This window comes from Austrofundulus limnaeus, unplaced genomic scaffold, assembly GCF_001266775.1.
Source record: "Austrofundulus limnaeus strain Quisiro unplaced genomic scaffold, Austrofundulus_limnaeus-1.0 Scaffold45, whole genome shotgun sequence".
NCBI lineage: Eukaryota > Metazoa > Chordata > Actinopteri > Cyprinodontiformes > Rivulidae > Austrofundulus > Austrofundulus limnaeus.
The window spans coordinates 269,486-290,301 of NW_013952447.1; the positions used below are offsets into that span (position 1 = coordinate 269,486).

General features: G+C 36.0%; 1 protein-coding gene across 1 annotated transcript in view; it reads left to right on the top strand.

The window, feature by feature from the left end:
- Nucleotides 1-20,816, top strand: part of LOC106517133 (cadherin-12) — a gene marked incomplete at its 3' end in the record, with an annotated part of 106,074 nt that overhangs the window by 65,274 nt on the left and 19,984 nt on the right. The window contains 4 exon segments of the mRNA XM_014007847.1: nucleotides 8,499-8,793; nucleotides 12,423-12,542; nucleotides 15,631-15,798; nucleotides 16,809-16,996. Coding sequence (XP_013863301.1) covers nucleotides 8,499-8,793; nucleotides 12,423-12,542; nucleotides 15,631-15,798; nucleotides 16,809-16,996 — 771 coding nt within the window.

Sequence of the window (20,816 nt, forward strand, 5' to 3'; positions counted from 1 at the left end):
GATAAAACTCTGAAACATCCAAGGGGGTGAATACTTTTTATTGGTGCTGTTTGTTTTGTGGTGATCTAACAGGTCTTTGAAGATAAAACTACTATTCCATACTTATAATTATGCTATATTTTGGCATGTTTACTAAATTAAATGGAACTTATTTTTTCCGAACATGTTTTATGTGTGGCACGTGTAGTTTTCTRTTATAAATAAAATAATTGAAACAGTTCTCTGCTGAGGATTCTGTATGAGGATGAAGTATGTCACTTATTCCACATCTCATTAGGCCTTATATAGTGGTCGAAAGCAATCATAATTCTAAAGTATGTTGATGAATGTTGCTTGGAAGGGCTGATGAAATAAAAGCTAATGATGTCATTCATCTGTCTTGCCAAACTAATATATTTCATATATTTTGTCCTGATGGATAATGGACTTTTCTCCTGAATTGCCTGAATCATATTTCCAAAAGGTCCACTAATGTCCCAATCACAATTACTTACTACCATGGTCATTTTTTTCCATTGGCAGGTTGACGTTAATGGGTAATATTGTTGTGATTCAAAGTAGAAAAATGTACTGTTGTAATTGCCTGTTGCATAGATATTGCTATACTATTTCATCATGAGCAAAAGAGGGTCATGTTTAAGAATAATACTAAAAACWAGTTTACAAGATCAATACCAAGTGCTATTGCAATTGTATGTCCAGTCATTTACAGTGCAAGTAAACAATTCTAGTGATGTTAAAAAGTGTTATCAATGGTATAAACTGCCTATTTAGATGACACCAAATTCCGCCTTTACAAACTTTAGCCATTTACAAAAACTGAAATTAATATTTTCATTTATGATGAATGGCCATTTAAACAAAATCACAGGAGAATTTAACTCATTAACATCTGTTGTCATATGTGCTAAGCAAGCAGTCTATTTTCCTTTTTTTTTTTTTCTTTTTCCAGACATATATTTTGTGGTAGCACATATGCCAATAAAACCCCCTTGTGTGTTTCTTCCCTCCATCCTTATTACCTGACTGTGGCATGACACAAACCAGATAGCGAGCTCTGAGCTGTCACCAGGAAGAAAAAAAAATGGCTCGCAAGCCAATATCGATCAGCTATAATAAGCTTCCAGGATTTGACATTCTGTTTTCTTCCCATCACCTGCTCACCAACACAGTGACTACCCTCAGAAATCTACTTTCCAACGAACAGTGGTGATGTGGTGATATCTGGCACAGGCCTGACAACATGTGAACATAAAGCCACCTGCAACATTCTAACATGCCAAGACATTGTCACAATGTGATCATGCWACAGGATTGTGGGGGACTGATACAGTGTCTGGGTGGAATAGTTCAGACCCTGTAATAAATAAAAAAAATGCATTCAATATGTCAGTAGGTTTGTGGTGATGATGATTGACTAGAAATKCTGATGGGTGAAATATGTCAGCTGAGGTGGTATTATTAAAGCAAAACACACCTGTAGATGTATATCGCAATTCATTTATTACAAACTCAAATTTAGTGACTGATAATTAGTATTACAGCYGCAGCCACCAGGCTGTTTATCGTGTGTTCAAGAAAATATCAATAAGCAACAATAAATGAAACAATCTACACAGTGGTTTAATTTAATTTAAAGACAAAACAGAGCTAGTGTGCTCTAAYTCTTATCAGAGTGTTTGCAGATTTGTAAATGTTCCTGCCGGTGCACGATTGCTGGACCATTCAAGGAACAATGTTGGCTACCATCAGCAAAGAGTTACAGCTTTGATATGCATTCTTGGGGAGCTCCACATAATCCTGGCCGCAGAAATCCAATTACAGCCTTTTCTACAGAGGTTGGTTACATTCTCCACTGAAATAACTCGAATCAATATTCAGCTTTACTGCCTAGCCAATACAAGAACATTTGCTACAAATTCTGACCGTACCAAGAAACAATACGCTTTCTGATAGTAAGAATTCCCTACAAAGCACAATTACTATTCAAAGTGACTATTGGACTTGTAGCAACAGAAGCCACTGTTTTTCACAAGTCCTACCAGTAGGTGATTAGCTTTGGCCAATACTTGTGACTTCTTTTTAAACTGAAAAAAAAAAATCTAGATAAATAATGCACATGCCAACGATGCCAACAATTTTGATGCCTCAGTTGCCCATTTACACGGCTTCYACTACTCCAAACAGATTAGGATGACCTAATTCTAAAGATAACATTTTGGAAGTTAACAGGTCATGACTTTTGTCATCATCAGTGTCATCATTTGTGTATTTGTGTCACGACAGAATTAGGCTACAGAGAAAAGCGTGCACTGCTTCATGATCACCGAAACATGTTTTTGACAAACATTACCTCAAGATCTAATAAATGTGGCAACATTTAAATCAATGATATGCAGGCGAAAAAAGAACACTGATACTACTTTCCAAGTGGCTGGTGTGAAGTTGAATGGTAACAGGAGTCTTATTACAGCTCCACACACAAACTGTTTCCTTTTTATAGCTGGCGTGTCAACAGATACCCTGAGCAGAGCATTGAACTAATTATGCTTATCAGGAAAAAATAGAAAGAAAATGGAGGGGAAGGTCATTTTCATCAATCTGTTAGCCAGCTCTCATTCAGTCTTTCTGTACTTGCTCATTCATTTCGAGTCATCAGCGCCACCATCTTTTGAATTTGTGTACACATGGACTGAGTTAATGTGACATCAGCAGGAATTACTGATATGTTTTGTTTGTTTGCTTTCACCTCTTTACCATGTTAGTATTTGTCAATTTGAAAAAAAAAWGGCTGTTATGGCTAGGAATTTGCCTTGTGTCTGTGTCCTGTTTTGTAGTTTAAGCAAAGTCATTGTCTGCCTCTGATTATTATTTTTTTCTTTTTTTTATTTAACTGATTGCCATTATTGGCATAATAGGATTTTTAATTAATATCAGTCAATGTTCTCTTGCAATTTATGAGGCAATGTGCGTGTCTAATTTATAATGTGTTTCCTTTTTTTCCCCTTGATTGGGCAGTTCAAAATCAATGCATCTCACATGCACACTTGTATTGAATCATATGAAAATGTTCATGMTAATGTGATAAAATGTTTTCAGCCCCCCAATTTTTGACAAAGAACAATTTAAACTAGACTCCCCCTAAATCAGAAATAAGGATTTATTCAGTAGAAGAAACATGTATTTCATTCCATTAAACTCATGTATTCATGTACAGTATTTCAGTCCATTACGATCTTCATGTGTTAACCACTGATTAGAAGAAATTACCATTATTTTTTAAAATATATAACTAACAAACAACGAATTAAATGTTAMTCACAATATATGTAGGAAATTTATAGTTGGGTTAAAAGTTGAGTTTAAAAAATGTGTCTTTAGACAGACTTTAAGAATGGACAGTCAGGGGGACTGTGTATATGTATGGATGTGTTGACAGTCAATTCTGTGGGGGTGGGATTAATGCAAATTAATGTTAAGCATTCTAATGGCCACATCTTATTCATTTTTATTATTATATTTATTATTGTTTTTAATGCCATGTGTTTGATGTCATTGAATAGCTTAGAACCCACATTTTCTATACTCATCTTTTTTATGTTTTAACATCACATCAATTGTCTGTACACATGAATGGCTTTTAGTGAACATTTTATTTAATTTTCCATTGTGTACCATTTTCATAAAGCTGATTAGCTATAACCAAGACGATTCAGTAAAAAAAAAATTAAAAAAAAAGTAAAAACATCAAGATCAATTAATTGTGATGAGGTAATTGTATAAAGGAGAAATTAAGAAGTTCTGACATGCAGATTAGACATGCGTTTTTATTAATGTGGCACATACAGTTCAGCCTATGCATTGTAATACATATGATGGAAGACATCACAAACATCTAGACAATCTTATGCAATCCAAAACAAGCGCTCTGCAATAGACTGTCACTTACACAGCTCTTTTATTGTGTGTGGCCAAAAAAAATGTTGATTCAGCTTCAAATGACACACACAGTGAAGTTTTCATTATTAGGTCCACCAGGAGTATGTGACACAGTAAGAATCTTGTAACATGGTGCAATCACAATTATAAACAAGATCATCATTGGTGTGCAAAAAAAGGATCATTATATCAAAACATCATTGACAGCATGCTACTTGCTTTGAAAACAGTTGTTTTGTTTGTAACCCTGTGTTGGGGTTATGAAAATAAAACAACAATGACCCTATTAAGGCAACATTGTTGCAACAGTTCATATGCTGCTTTCTTCTTTGTGGTGGGTCACAATAAAAAAAAAACTGTAGAATGAAAAGGTTTTTCTCTGGTATTGCCTTTTCATTCTTCTAATGGGAGCACTAAAACTCACGACATAATCTAAAGGAAGTCAYGCTGTAAAAGACGACACAATTACAAAGTAGAAAACAAGAGATGGATGATAACTGAACAGCTGTTAAACACAAAACACGCACTTTTGCTCCATCATCCATTTTTACTTTCTCACTAAAAGACAATGTGCTGGGACACACTTCGGTATGCTTTAGTTTCAACAAAACTGGCACTTAATTTAACTCATATGTACAAACACAAACAAATACAAAAGTCTAAATAAAAGCACAGTGGGCTCACATTATCCAGCTAAGAAAAATGACAAAAAGTATTGCAAGAAAAAACAAAAGGACAACAATGTAAATGTAAATTACAAACATAGAACAGAAAAAAAGTATTTGTATGTGCTAAAAATGATCCATCTTATTACATATGGAACACCTCATTAAAAATTCAGCACTCAAGTCAAATCCCCTCACTACTGTCAGATAAACAACAAAAGCACATATATTGATTTTTTTAACTTTTAAATATACAATTATTGTGGATTTCATCTGATTAATATTTACTAAGCCACATGGCACAACACATTTAAACAATTTGTCATTATGACATACCCAAATAAAACAGACCAAATTCATTACAAATAACAAAGTTTAAAGACCAAAGAATATATGAAAACCATCAATTAAAGCAAAGTCTGTGCCTTCACACACAAAAAGGTACAAACACAAACTGGCACACACACTAAAATGCAAAATAGCTGTTAAATAGAGAATTACAAAACAAAATAAAAGATTAAAGAACACTTTCACCTAGCCTATGTAGGCAAAACCTAGCAGTGTTGACAGAAATGTGATAATTGTTGTGTTTATGTGATAGTTTTTAGTTTATACAATGTACAAAACTCAAGTTTAATTGCTAGAAAAGCCACATATTAAACTTGCAAACGTAATGAGCCATATTGGTTTCTCAGGTGTACAGCCWCTTCACGTGACATCAAAACACATGTACTAGCAAATTTTGTAACATGAAATTAGGTTTTGTTAAAGAACTCTTTAGTCAGACAACTAACTTATTCTCTGTACTGAAGTTAATTGTCCTTAAAAAGTCCTTTCTATAAGATGGTAGGAAAAATCCCTTGTAGTTTAAGGTACTTTGTGGTTCAGCAGTATTTGATTTTATTATGTGTCCATTAAACCAAGCAAAGAAGTCAGGTTTGAAGCTAATTAATGTTTAAGTACATCATAAGTACATAAGCGTTACAATTTGTTTGTGGTTACACTGGACATCATGGACTGAGGGCTGTCCCTTTATGTGTGTGTGTGTGTGTGTGTGTGTGTGTGTGTGTGTGTGTGTGTGTGTGTGTGTGTGTTAGCAGTTTTGCCTCACAAAAAAAAGTTTGAAAATCTATCATGTTTTCATGTCCTCTGCATGTGTTCAGTGGTGTGTGGGTTGGAAGAAATTAAATAGATTTTCTCACTAAAGGTACTAAATGTTGCCTTAAATCAGAATTGTGTTTGTCCTCAGATTGACAAGGTGACATATTGTGCTTTCTTACTTTAATATTTATAGCATTACACTCTTTTTAATGATTTGGGCTGTCTGACTTGGTTTATATTTAGCTGCCAACTTATTCTACAACTTTAGAATTATTAACAGTAAATTATCTATTAAAATGATATCAAATATCATTGCATTGTTTTTTATTTGTTTTTGTTTGTTTTTTCTCAATTTAATATTAATCTAACTACCATGACCCAAAAAGCTATCTTTAATAAATGCATATTAAAATGCACCATTTGTTTGACAAACTAGGTTGAATTTGTCCTTGTTTGAGTAAAGCATTTATCCAACAAATCTGGCTGCAGGACAACATGACTGATGGGCAAACTTGAGTTTTGTAAGAAATAATTTGCATGTTAAATGTGGCACATTAAATGCCTGGTCATTTATTTATTTATTTTTTCAATGGGGGAATATAAATAAATTAACAGTTTGATAAAGCCTGTGTGGATTTCCTAACAAGAAAGGTACGTTTGTTAACCAGAAACACACTACACATAGTTTTGGGTAAAATAACACATTACAAAAAAAAAAAAAAATATGGCTATTACCTGTTTAGAGTTTCCATTTTAGTAGTCACATCTCATTCTATCCAAGGACAAAAATAGAGTTTTCTAKMTGTTGCTACAGTATCTGGTTTTGTGGAAGAAGAGTATCACTCACCTAGATGATAATAACATCACTCTTGTCTTTTCTGTGGCAGAAAATGTATTGTGGTTTCATTAGTCCTGAACAAAACATAATTCTTATTCATTTGAATAGAAACAAGCAAAGCAGCGTCCGTGGCAGCATTATAATGTCAAGCAACGCTTCTGCAAACTTGACAATTTGCCGTGAATCACCAATCACCCCCACTGTTTGTGCCAAGGTCTGAGTGTCTAATTGAACAGCTGTAACCTACATGGGATCTATAGTCACATCTCATATTGTTCATTGTCGCTATGGCTGATGCTGCCATGGCAGTTACCAGTGGGGGAATGTGAAAGTGTTTGCCCGTTACATAATTCAGAAAAATAAAGCTGTTGTCAGGAAAATAATCAGTTCACATGAACCCATAAAAAGTATACAGTATAAGAATAAGTTATTGTGACATAGTTTGAAAACAATCTCTTTAATAAGCTTGGCTTCCAACTTCAGTTTGATAATTTTATTGATTACTGTATCTCCTAAAAATTCCATCAAAATGCATCCAGTGATCCAGTGATTCGGCATATTTTTTTGCAAAGAAAACAGAGTTCATTCCAAATATTTGGTGGCATTTTTTTAACCAAATGTATTGTACAATCGGTTAGGACTCTGTTCAGGTTTAGTTTCACCTACTCCATGTGTTAGTGACTGAGGCTGTGGCAATCTTAAAATGGGCTGACTCCAAACATTAATCACTTGTAAATGTACTTCCAATGGTTACCTTCTGAATGTTTTATTAAAATTGATTAAAAGGTACATTCAAAATTGTGATGACAGACAGACACATGCACGTGGATGCACACATAAAGAGACATGGGCAAAAACATCACAGTTAGCCTTTGCATTTCATCAACAGAAAAATACATGCATAGGGATAGTTAGCTTAAAAGGTAGTTTTGATATGTATTTTAGCTAATACATACAGTGCTGACTAAGACATGGCTGTKATTGAAAGGGCCCTAGAGCAAGGTGTGGAGTTCTGCACAATTTAGAGGAAAAAAAAAAAACACTGCCATTAGCCAACACATGACCATGCCTCCTGGGAACTGGGGATATATACTCCTACTTTAGTGCTTGAAATATCACTTGTTGTCTCCTGGAATAAAACAGCTGTTCAGCAGTGCAAGTGAAAATCTCATGCCATTGACCAAAAKAAATAAAAAAGAAGAGAAAGGAAAAAAAAAGGAAAGAAAGAAATCTATAACCCACTATGGTTGATGATCACATTACATTAGAGTCTGTAAATATTTAAAARGCTTTGGATATTATAGCTGTTTACTGCAATAAAGTAAACACAAGTTATGTCAACACGGTTTCAACCACTAGCCCAGAATTTGTTTGTCTTGTTGTGAAAAAGTGAGCTGCCACAGTCCTGGATCTATATAAACAGAGACTTTTTCTGGCAGGAGATGTGTTATTTTTCAGCTGAGCTGAAAGTCCTCTGGTTACAGGCGTTAGATTGCCAGAGAAAGGTATTAGAAATATTTCTTGGTATGTACATATATGTATTTGCTGTATTTTTTTTTTCAGTTTGATTATGGCCTCTTTAAGTTTTAATTTGAAATTACTGTTTCATGAGAGTTTGTTCTTTGGATTTATGCTTAAATGGCAATAGGTTTGATGTTGAAGAGTTGTCACAGAGATGTAATTGTTCTAGGGGAATGCATTTTTTATGAAAGATTTATCCTCATTAATCTGTGAAATGTTCTGAAAGCATGATCATTCTATTTTTTTTCCCGACTTGGTGTTTTGCAGATCTTTGCAGAGAGATGAATTTGCTCTTTGATGTGCAGTCAGTTTCCTTGACTGTCATTGTGAAATAGTTTCCCTTGACAGCTCTTCCCCAGTGTTTTCATTGAACCATTATCTGTGCCAATGTTTGCACTCAACCTGTCTTTTTTCCCCCCTCTTTTGTCTTGCAGCTCCACACTGACCTCGATAAGGGGGACAGTTCGGTGAAGTACACCCTCTCAGGGGATGGTGCTGGCTCCATTTTCACAATTGACCAAACTACCGGGGACATCCATGCCTTAAGGAGTCTTGACAGAGAGGAAAAGCCTTACTACACCCTACGCGCTCAGGCTGTGGACATTGACACCAATATCCCACTGGAGCCTGAATCAGAATTTGTTATTAAGGTCCAAGATATCAATGACAATGAGCCGAAGTTCCTGGAGGGACCTTATACAGCCAGTGTTCCTGAGATGTCACCAGTTGGTAAGTGGCCATTCAAAGTTCTGAGAAGGATATTCTTTCCAGTTAAAAAAGGGAAAAAAAGAGAAAAAAAACTTAGTTTTCTCACTTTGTTCAGTTTCAGGTGCAGCATGGTTACAACCAGAGGGGTAACACTGCTCTCCCTAACAGATTTTGACATTTCAGAGAACAGTTTTATTCTCGGTGTGCCCTAAGTACATTTCACTGCTTTGTCTTTACACATTCCCCCCAGGGAGGACAGATCAAGGTAATTCGCTGGGAGAATGGTTTCTCTTGATGTGAATCACAATGAAGCCCTCAAAACTTCAAATTTAACAGTCTCAAGAGGATGGCTAGAAAGCGGGCAGGGGTGGGGGGTGGGGGGGGGGTGCAGTATAGCCTCAGTGAGCACCCTGAATCAAAAGGAGAACTGTAGTGTTAACTGCATGAGAGAGGCTTTCAAGATAAAAAATCATATTGTGGCCATGGACCAAAGCATTAGGATCAAAAACCAGACAAAGCAAAACAAYTAAATGACCAACAGTTTTGGATTTGGTTTTGGATAGCCGTGCAWCTTTTTATCACAGTTCTAATCCAGTTACATAATAAATGTTGCAATTTTTATGGTGAGACCAAACAAAACACGCAATTAAAATGTTTTATTAAAAAAAGACTTGGTCTTGAGTCATCATGCAGCTCACAACACACAATGCCTCAGTTGGTTAGTACTGCTGTTTCGCAGCAAGCAAGTTCTGGGTGGGACCTTTTTGAATGAAGTTGAAATAATGTCCCTTTGCATGTTTGATGAAACCTGGACTTGAATCCACAGCCTCAGAATTAGAACACTGCAGCACTGGCTACTGAGCTACCATTGTACTGTAGTATAGTGTTGCTTTTGTTTCAACTGCTCCCTTATACTGTATACCAGTGTTTCCCAAAGTTGGGGTCGGGACCCAAAGTGGGGTCCCAAAACATCAAGGTGGGGTCCTGAAAATATTTTCTGAATTAATTACATTTTTGCCTTAATTGTTACAAAGGAGTGAGGTTAGTGTATTCAAAATGGATAAAAGTAGTATAAAAATATTGTTACTGTGCCCATGTTTAGTTGACCTGATAMAAATGTTTATCATACAATAATATCTGGGGGCACAGGTCTCTGCTGCTGTTATTTTGTGGGTCAAAAGCTGAAAAGTTTGGGAACCACTGCACTTTGGTTCCCAAAGTTGGGCTTGGGACCCAATTATGGGTCATGAAGCACCTTGGATAATCTCCAGAAATCAATTTAAAGGCTAATAAATAATTGGTGATGTAATATTTTCCCTATAATTATTACAAAAACACAAAATAACTATAAATAAGTATTTATATTTGTATTTATATTTGTGTATAAACTGTTTAGATTGTCAAAAAGCCTGTGTTTTTAGGGTTATTAACAAAGTTCATGTACTCAGACCAGTAATATTTGGGGTCACAAGTTTAAGCCATGGATATTTTGTGGGTCAGAAGATAAAAAGTTTGGGAACCACTGCTGTATACTGTACAGAGGTAGCCGCAGGGAGTTTTACATGAAAAAAGTTATAATGGTTTTATGCCAAATTCCCTTTCTGACACAACCTGGGCTCAAATCTACATCCTCAGGTTTACAAGACCGTGTCACTGACCATCGAGCTTCCACAGTCCCAGGCCATTGTACTCAGTGGTAGGCACTGCTTGCTGTTCCGCTAATAGCAAAACTAGATTCTTGTTTAGTGGATCAGTATTTTGCTGACTTTGGCAACAGTTAGTAGACTGATTAGTTTCCACTAGATTAGGTGGGCAGATTAGCAGATCCTAAATTAGGCTCTGCTAATTTTATGTCCGCTAAAAAAAATCCCAAGTGAAAAACTTTACTTTTATGTGATTTATCCCAAATAAACCAAAAACTACTACCTCTTACAATCAGTGCTGTATTTGTCAAGCACATGTGTAGCATGTAACATCTTTAACAGCTAAACTTCAAACTAAGATTGTCAAAAAATATTAAAATTGCAGTTAATAATATTTAACAAATACAAAATATGACTACATATAAACAATGTCAGAGAAAGCTATTTGTTTGCCTACAAACAGTATTTATAAAAATACAAACTTGATCAAATGTATATATTTTTATTTTAAAAGGGATGAATTTGAACTGAATAAACTGGAAGTATCACAAGTCATTGAGTTAAAGATTTTCTGATTTGCCGCACATGATTTCACTAACCTTCAAATGAAACCAATAGAAAACTTCAACTGGAAGGAGATGAAGACGTGTGATACAGGCTGTGACAGTCGATTTAGCTGTCAGCTTCCTCTAATTTTTAATCTGTTTAGCTGTTGAGGGTTAGCAAAATTAAGATTTGTGTTAGCAGATTAGAGTAGTTAGTGATGCTAGCTTTATGCTGTGCCCACTACTGATTGTACTGCACAGGTTCATTCCCTTTACAATAATTTGGTGAAAACTGTAACATTTGGTGAAGCTGGGTATATTTTTAACCAGCTAAGGACTTTGAAACCATTCCTTTCAATCATGGTCTCACTCAGTTATTTGACTTGTCACAATCCTGCAAAGAGAATTAATTTGACTTGTTTATAGCCTCACATTTATGCAAAAGCTGCTACTTTTGCTGCCTGGGAATGTGTAGGAGTCAGAGGTACTTGAAGGCTTTCAAACTTTCAATATATATATACAGTATATATAAGCTGTAATCGTTTTGTTTCTCTCCTCTTTGCCTGAAAGGAAAATACGTTATCTCATCTATTGTATACACTTATTGAGCACAATGCAATCCTTCTCAGGCAATCAGGCATGTTTGACAGAGATGAGAGACACTAATCTCTCTCCACCTAAGGTTTTAATTCCATTGTTAACACCCGCTCAGACTGAAAAGCCTATTTATTAAATAGCAACTTCTTTACAGGAGCTTACCAGAATGTAAACTGCCATGTTAAATGCCATCCCTCTGGTCAGCGTCTCTTGAACATAAAAACGGCTTCCCACACATCCTGCAATTTTCATTGTACCCAGTATGTTTTTAAACTGTCCAGATGTGTTTTTGTAGGTCATTCCGAGCAAAATGCTTCTTTTGTGGGGTTATAAAACTAGAAACATTTATTCAGTCTTTGAATTTAAAAACACAAAATAACAAAATAAAGACTGACTTTGTGAAAGAAGTGCTTTTGCCAGATAGTTAAAAAGAGATGAGCCAAACCTCCTACTTGTAATTATTCTGTCACTGTTAGGAGTCTGGAAGACTGCCATCTTAACACGGTTCTTGTCGCAGCTCTTTGTTTTCTTAATGGTAGCATCATTTAATGAATGACTGCACAAGAGCTTTTGCATCATTGTTTTAATTGCTGCTTTGTAATGGTGTAAGTGTGCAAAATGCAAACAAGGATATTCTATTGCCCTGCAACACACTATTTTTCCCCCTACACATCTCCCCATTGCACTCTATCAGACTTCTTCACTTTTCATCATTAGCAGCAGGTTTCTCACCGGTGATTCACCACTCATTAGTGTCAGGTGAGATCATTTGGAAAGCTGATGAACTTCAAAGAGTTTGGATTTCAGTCTCGTGAGGAAGCCGATTAACTCAAAGTCAATATGTTTTTCACACTCTTTTCTGCAGGGACTTATGTGACGCAAGTAACAGCGACAGATGCGGATGACCCAACCTATGGAAACAGTGCTAGAGTAGTATATAGCATCCTCCATGGTCAACCATATTTCTCTGTTGACCCTAAAACAGGTAAGCTGCTTAGCTATTTATYTGAGCTGTGATTTTATGACAGATTTGACTGATACATTTCTGTAGGTAATATATTAAAAATGAGAAAAACGGGTATCTTCGTTATGTTTGTTTACAAGCAATTTTTGAGAAGGATTAGGTAACTCGTTGTTTAAAGAATTAGGTGTGGGTTTTTTTCTGTGTTTGAGAATTGTATTTTCACTGAATAAAACACTGTCTGGTAAAGCAAAACTCACGAAAATCTAAAAAAGGCTCAGCACTGTCTGAAATTTTGAAAACTTGCAATCTCTTGGCATCCTCCTCTGCTGTGCTTGAGCTTTATGTCCTTAGCCCTACTTCAAATCCATGGGCAATAAAACAGACTGATGAACTTGATCTTGTCTCAGATAGTGTAAAATTGTGAGGTTGTGAGAACAACTGAGCAAAAACGACAAAAATAAATATCATCCATTCAAGATACCAGTCTCTTCCTTATAACCACCATTAGAGCTTCCGTTGAAGGGAAGTCATTTGCCATWTATTTTGATTCTCATGAATTGAACCTCGTATTGTTCCATAAATTTGTCAGACAGAGCAAGATTTTCTCAAACAACCCAAATATCTTCTTGGGGAAAATATTTTATTAGAACAAGGCCTCACCAATCCTGGACATACTTGGTCATTAATTAATTAATTAATTAAATCATTTGTTCTATAAAATTGTTGGGCAGTATGATCACTGGTCCTACTACTGTATTTAATGTTTTCTAGGGGGATCACAGACAGGAAAATGTAAATACAACTTAAGTGAGATAATCATTGAACATTACCGTGTTAAATTTTCTGACAAAACTGATGTAAAATTCGGAGGATTTATAAGAACTAGTACCATCTTAGAGGTAATTTCCGCCTGAAAATACACAGCAAAATAAAGCAAGAATAGCTCCACAKTTATAARGYCTAAATGYTAACTCTTTGTACCTCTTTAAAGGTAAGATCTTWACCTTAATTTTATTAAGTGAAACCACTATTGTAACTCTTAATGTGCTGGAGTTATTTGTGATTAAATAAAGAAAATTTGTAATATTTTTAGCATCGCCTCTTTTTTTTTAATCAACAGTGCAAAACACAATGAACATTCTTGTGAAAACACAGGAATGCCCTTAGATTTTATACATCTACATGTTGAGAAAAATGTAGCAGAGTGAGACTGAATAAGTTGAAGTATATTCATTTTGCAAAGGTTTTAGTGAGCAATGTGCCTGGCAGAAATGGCATTTTGGCACAATTTAGCCAAATGTACCCAAAACTGTGCCAAATATATATATATTTTACTTTATAAAAGAGAACCTGGTCTAATAAAAGTGTTGATTTCTGTTGTAGGACCCATTCTGCATATGACATAACCTTTTCTTTTTACATTTACACTGTGCATCATCAAAATCTACCATTGTGCACACCGTGAAATCACCGAATGGAACGTAACTCCGCCTCCACGTTTTACGCATGATGGCTGTTATTATACTCTCGGTTATGCACAAACTTCACGTCACCAAACAAAGAGTAACACAGTGTCAAGATATATCCCTGAATTCGTGAGAGCTTTGTCTTTTCAAAGATACCAAAGGGAGGGGTATGGGGCTAAAACTTGCACAGCAACAGATGCGGAGAACTTCCTGATACTAAAACGGTCTGTGACGGTTCAAGTAACTTACAAATGTTTATATAGCCCTAAAATCATAAATATTTATTCAAAAATAATTTGGCAACTCATTTTAAAAACATTAAAGACACCTTTCGTGATGGACTTAGAAAACATTTGGGAAAAAATWAGTTTTACACCTACTTAAGCAAACAACAACGAATGATGCCATCTGCTGGACCTGTACAGGGCCCATCGGGCTTAAGGTTAAGCACTCATCTTAAATAAATCAGTCCTAATTACAGGCAATACATGCATTAAATAAAATTCCCTCCAATATGCACTGCAATGCATTGTACAGTTTTCAGTGTGTGTTTATTGTCACTACCTTCTCAAACACATCAAATAAGTCAGTAATTATTTGATGCAGAGTGACCAATCGTATGCAGCAGGGGGCTAAAGCAAAATGGCGACAATTGCAACAGTTTCTGCATCACTTATACTCTCAATAAGCTTTCATCAATTTGCAAAATGAAGCAGGTTACAAAATGGTGGTGGTAAGATGGTATGGAAGATGACTGTTCTAAATCAGAGATAACTTCATACAGCCAGTGTTAGTACCACRTTGCTGTTGCTTACAATCTGGGACAACCAAATGCATATGAAAATAGCTTCTTACATATCACACAGCCAGATATGGTGAAATCTGTCGCTGATCATGCTGCTCATCCCAGAGCTTTGCAGAGCACCTACTGTGATAGTATTTCAAACTGATGCTGAGGAAGAAAAAAAAATCAACCGTTAAAGCAAATGTTTGCCCTGCTGGGTCTGCTGCTATCTCCAAACGGGCACAAAAAAAGGAGAGCAAACAACGGGGGGTAAAAGGTGAACAAGGGAAGGGGGACAACAACAACAACATGYATAAATTAGCATACACGCAGCAGAGAAGCATACCTCTCTCTGGYAGAAATTTCAAAAGTAATCACTGTATGATTTTGGTTTTACAAAGCGATTTGTGGATCAGCTCAAATGTGTGCATCATAATTAATAGGATAATAGATGGAGACAGTTTGAACCAGCTTTTGCTGCATGCTTTCCCTTTAACCTGCCAACCTCCCACTGACCTAGCTATTAATCTGAGGTACAAATGCTGTCTGATCTCAGGGTCTCTGATCCTCAAGTGAATCATTATATGGCTTCACCAGTGCTCCCTGTTGAATGTCAAGTGGTTCCAGTTTGTGGGATGACCTCTATTTCAGCCTTAGTCAGATGGACTTCTCCAGGAGTGTAGAAGGTGGAAATATACWGTGCATTTTGAAATAAACTGTGCATCGTATTTCTGGATACATTTTTACCGCTCTTTTCCTTTGTTTTATGTCATGATTCTTTTCCATGTCTCTTCCTCTTTTCTCTCTGTTTCTCTCTTCTCTTTTACCTGTTACTCTCATAAATCCTGCTGTACACCAGGGGTTATAAAAACAGCTTTGTCCAATATGGACAGAGAGGTGAAGGAACAGTACCAGGTATTAATTCAGGCCAAGGACATGGGGGGGCAGCTGGGAGGACTGGCTGGGACCACTGTCGTCAACATCACCCTCAGCGATGTCAACGACAACTCACCAAGGTTTTCTAAAAGTGAGTGGACTGAACAGTTGTCAATATAAATGTTTAATAAAAATCAGATTTAATGTTAGCTATTTTTGTACAAAAAAGAAATGCTGATAAACATGTACAGGTTCACACGTGCTTTAAAAATAAAATAAACAGTGCTCAATTACAAAAACACAGGGGGTATTCATCATCACTTCTCTTTGTAATTGCTTTTCATTATTTGTCATTRTGCACTGTCGTGAGCAATGGCCTGTTTATTTAGTGTGATTGCGTCTACAGCTACAACTCCTGGCAAATAAACCAGGGTAGATGTTACTTTGCTCATGGGCATCCTGTCTATATTTAGATCAGATTTGAGCATGTTTGTGTAGAGWCATGGATTCAGTCAGTGTATTTAAACTGCATATTTTGGTACCACAAGCCGCTAAACCTGATTAGTTCAATTGTACCGTTTATCAAGTTATGTAAAAAGGGAACAGAAAAAAGTATATATATATATATATATATGTATGTAATATATATATATATATATATATATATATACCAAATTACTCACACCAACTTTATGGTGTCACCAGATGTGGGCTYCAATTCTGAAACCCAACAGTGAAGTTTTTATTTCTCTAACACATTTTGAACCTGACCTTACACAGTAAAGTAAAGCATGGACACTATTAATTTTCCTTCACTCCCAGTGTAAACGATAATCAGTAAATCTGTTGTTCTCTGTTTCCTGTCATAGCCTGGTGATGATGCTGTCAGTGTAATAGCCCTTAATTAGCCCTCAAAAACTTCCAGGCATTTGTCAACCTAGTTAGGTCAGCCACTTATAAAACTGAGTGGCCTTCATGAGAATTTCAGTTGCTTTGCCTAAGGATGATTATTGTGGTACATTATTTGGCAATTGAATAAATACTAAATTTTGTGGTACATTATTTGGCAACTAAATAAATACTAAATTCCCAATTTGTGTTTCTATTTTACATCAAGTGATGATAACAAATGAATCAGACTATGTATTTTTTTGTTGACAGGTTTCTTTCACCTACGGGTTCCTGAATCCTCTGCAGTGGGCTCTGCTGTTGGCAGAATAAAAGCCCATGACTTGGACATTGGGAGAAATGCTGAAGTACAGTACACCATTGTGCCAGGCGACGGAGGTGCCATGTTTGATATTACCACTAACGAACACAATCAAGAGGGAATCATAATTCTCAAAAGGGTTCGTAAACATKTTTAGAAAAAAACAGTTTTACACAAAATATCTTGTAAATTCTCATGCGAAACAGTGGCTCTTGAAATTGCTGYATTTTATTTTTAAGGGACAGGAACTGAGACTTTTGGAGACTATAGAGCAGTTCTGAGAAAATATGCAGATGTTTTTGTTGCAGTCTTATGAATCTAGAATTTCTGACCAAATAACCAGCTTGCTGTTTGTCTGCCTTCTGAGAGGCTTTTTAACACAGTGTATTTTCACATGCATTACTTGTAAAMCTGCATTCCTGGCCATGCACCATTATTGTGTTGCACAGAATGGGCAAGCTTTGTACCCACTTTGGCAGCTACCTTTACATTTATGATATAATCTGCAAAAGWTCCATTTTCTTTCCTTTTTTATGAATATATAGGTTGATGCATACTCTCCTGAATATGCCAGATCTTGTCTGAGCTTAAAAGCTAAGCAGGGTCAGACCTGGTTAGTACTTGGTTGGGGCACTACCTGGGAATGCCAGGTGCACTGATGTCCTATTATATTTCTATCAGTTCTCCTGTCCTTGTCAAAGAAATCCTATGTTAACATATTGGGCAAAAAGCTGCAAAATGTAGTTTTTAGGTTTAGGTGGTTCTCCAGTTGGTTTCAAATTTAAAACTTAAAGAACATGCAAATGAAMTCAAACTACATCCAGGACATGGAGCATTGTAAAAGGTTTGAAAATTGCTTGTGAACTTTTGAGAAGTAGCAACACAGAGTCATTATTTAGGCAAACGTTACACCTCTAAAGTGCTGTCGTTGGTTGAACATCCCATTGAACTCCGGCATTTCTTTCATGTYTGAGAGGCTGTCAAAATCCTGTCCAAAACTTTGTGCTTCAACGCATCAGCAGAGAAACAGAAGCACAATGTATGAAGCATCAGCTTATGCTGCTTGTGAGACTTTAAAAATAGAAAAAAAGTTATCACACCTGACAGTGAACGGGAGAGGTGGGATGCCAGCAGATATATAAACCTCTCTCAACTATGCATGCTTAAAAATAAACAGCAGTCCTCAGCCCATTGGAGGAGGGATAGCATAAAGAGACGGGGGTGTTGCAGTTCCCCTAGCACTCTCACTTCTTGCTGTTATACCATTTGATTTGTTATATTTACACCTWGTGCTTCCAAGTGATACTATTTTAATAATGTGACCGACATATTTTTAGGTGYTTCCAAAGTTTGCAGTGGTGTTTCTGTAGCAGTCAATATTTTGWGGAAATAATTCAGTTCTTCAAAAATATAAACATTTAAAGAGGCATTGACATATGTTGTAGAGGCTGTACCGCATTGTGCTGATTTCTAGCASGAGGCAGGTATGAAAGCAGAACCTGTCATCTATCCCTTATGTGAGGTGGCCCTCAGTTTGAGTCCTTGCTGTCCATGTCATAAAGCTCAGCAATGACATAAGTCTYTCTGAGCGCCTGTGCTATCTAAAGCATTCACTTAGCATGTCAGGGCTCATTTACTTTGCCATATGTTTTTACGGATTAATACATCCACTGCACCGTGACCCACAGCCAAAGGTCTTCCCAAAGTATCTCATTTAATATCAACTACTTTGGCCACATAAAGCATTTTTAGGGCTATCATATCACTCCACAAAATGGCAAGTGGCACAAAAGAGYGCACTATATTAGAGAAATATATTACTCTCTGGATGAACCCTTTGAGATCAATCATCTCATTCAGCAGAGTCTCACAACTGCCTAAGGTGAGGAAAACGACCTCGTAGGCTCAGACTAAAAATAGAATTATGTTGTTGTTATTGCTATGACAGTACTAATGTGTTGGGAAGCATCATTATTTCTGCAAATTTAAAATCATAAAATAAAACAAATAAATAAATAAATAAATAAACAAATAAATAAATAAATAAAACATTATAGTCCAAAAATTAGCTCACTTATACTGTATTTCCACCATCATAATACAGTATATGAAGAACTATAATAGTAATGACTTTTTCTGTTTCCTTCTCTTTTTTATTTAATTGTCTGTTTAATTGTTTATTTACTTTGTGTAGAAAAAAATTAACTATATAAAAAAACCGTGTTCACTTTGTTTGCATTAGCCCTTATAGCCCAGGTCCACCTCAATTTCTTGAAACCTGAGAGCTGCTTTTCCAATCAAGCTTTGCTCGACCCAATTTGACGTCAGCTACTTCTGCTTTTTGATTGGTTCACTGATCAGGTGTTATTTCACAGAGATGACAGTAACTTTATGTGAATCATTTGCAGCAACTGAAACATTAATTTTATCTCAAGTTTAACTATATAAAAACAGTAGCTAACAAACAAYAAGAAGCTAACATTAGCTACCATTAGCCTTCCATTCTGTCCTCCTGCCCTCTCATCTGAAGTGTCATATTGCTGCATGRCACCGTTCAATGTTTGGCACTTTTTATTTTGTTTTGGTGTAGTCCAATTATTGTTGTATCACAAACAAAACAAAACAAGATTTGCATGTGTTTAATATTATTATCCCACGCCAAGCCGAGCCTTACCATGCATAAACACCTATACTATTCCTCAGAAGTTGGAATTTGAGTCTCGAAATTCAAAGAGCATTCAAAGCTTTGTTAGTTAGTGTTACACACTAACTAACAAAGCTAGAACTTTGCAACTGATTCACCAGTCAAAAAACTGCTCCACCAGTCTTAGTCAGCTTCCATAATGTGGTCAGAAGTTTCTTGCTTATAAATAGCTTCCCATTAAAAGCGTATTTTCATTTGTGTACACCACCCTGCTCTGCTGTGACCTTCTCCTTAGGGTAAGCATTGAAAGATCCATCATGTCTAAACAGACTAAAACAATTAATGTCCTCTTTTACCACAGGCATAACTGTAGAAAGCACAAGCACAATATTAGTTCTTTTTAGACACTGAAAGTATCCAGCTTGGTAACAGTGTGTGGGTAATGTGCATTTATGAGTGATGYGTGGTTAGAGAATAAAAGAGACTCAGTATAGTCTCATTTAGGTTTCAGGGACCAACTCTTAAAAAGGTATGCCTACTCTTACAAYTATGGCAAAAATCAACAAAAAGGACATTAGTAGAATTATAAAAATATATTATGACCTTGTCAGAATTAAAATTCTCATTTGTAAAGAAACTAGTCTCCACCATTTCAATTTGATCATCTTTGTAATACTACTGTTCAAGTGTCTCAAATAGTACAGGCAAGTCATATTGAGAATTATGCAGATTAGAATATTAACAAACTCTTGCCACTTACTTACAAATGGATTTACAGTTRAATATCATATATTCTTGTGTTTCCACACTTTTTGCCATCTTTCTGTCAACATCAGTGCAACAACTGGTAAATGTTTGGATTTGCATGCCTGAATGTGTCATGCCATAGTGAAGAAGTASGCAAAAGGAATGTGTTAAAGCAAGTGCTAACAATACAAGAAACTTTGCAGAATTGGAGAAATTAAGTGTCTTTCTCGTTCCACCACACAATAAAGCATGGCCTAAAATGAGCTCTTGACCTTCTGTCATGTTGCTCACAGTCTGACTTGCTAACATAAGACGCTGCACATTGATACCTTCCTGCTCTGTTCTGCATTTCCCTTTGGCAGGATGCAGCGGACCCCTGTGGTGATTTTAAATGCCATTTGTTGTCAGTGGTACTGAGAAAGATTCAATAGGGAAAAAAAAGATCAGCAAAGGAATACCACGTTTGCATAATGCAAAAGCCCCAAACAATCTATGTGATGTGGAAAAGGAGAAAAAAAAATGTAAATGTCAGTCAGCAAAGACTTTTGGAAGCAATGCTTTTGTGAGT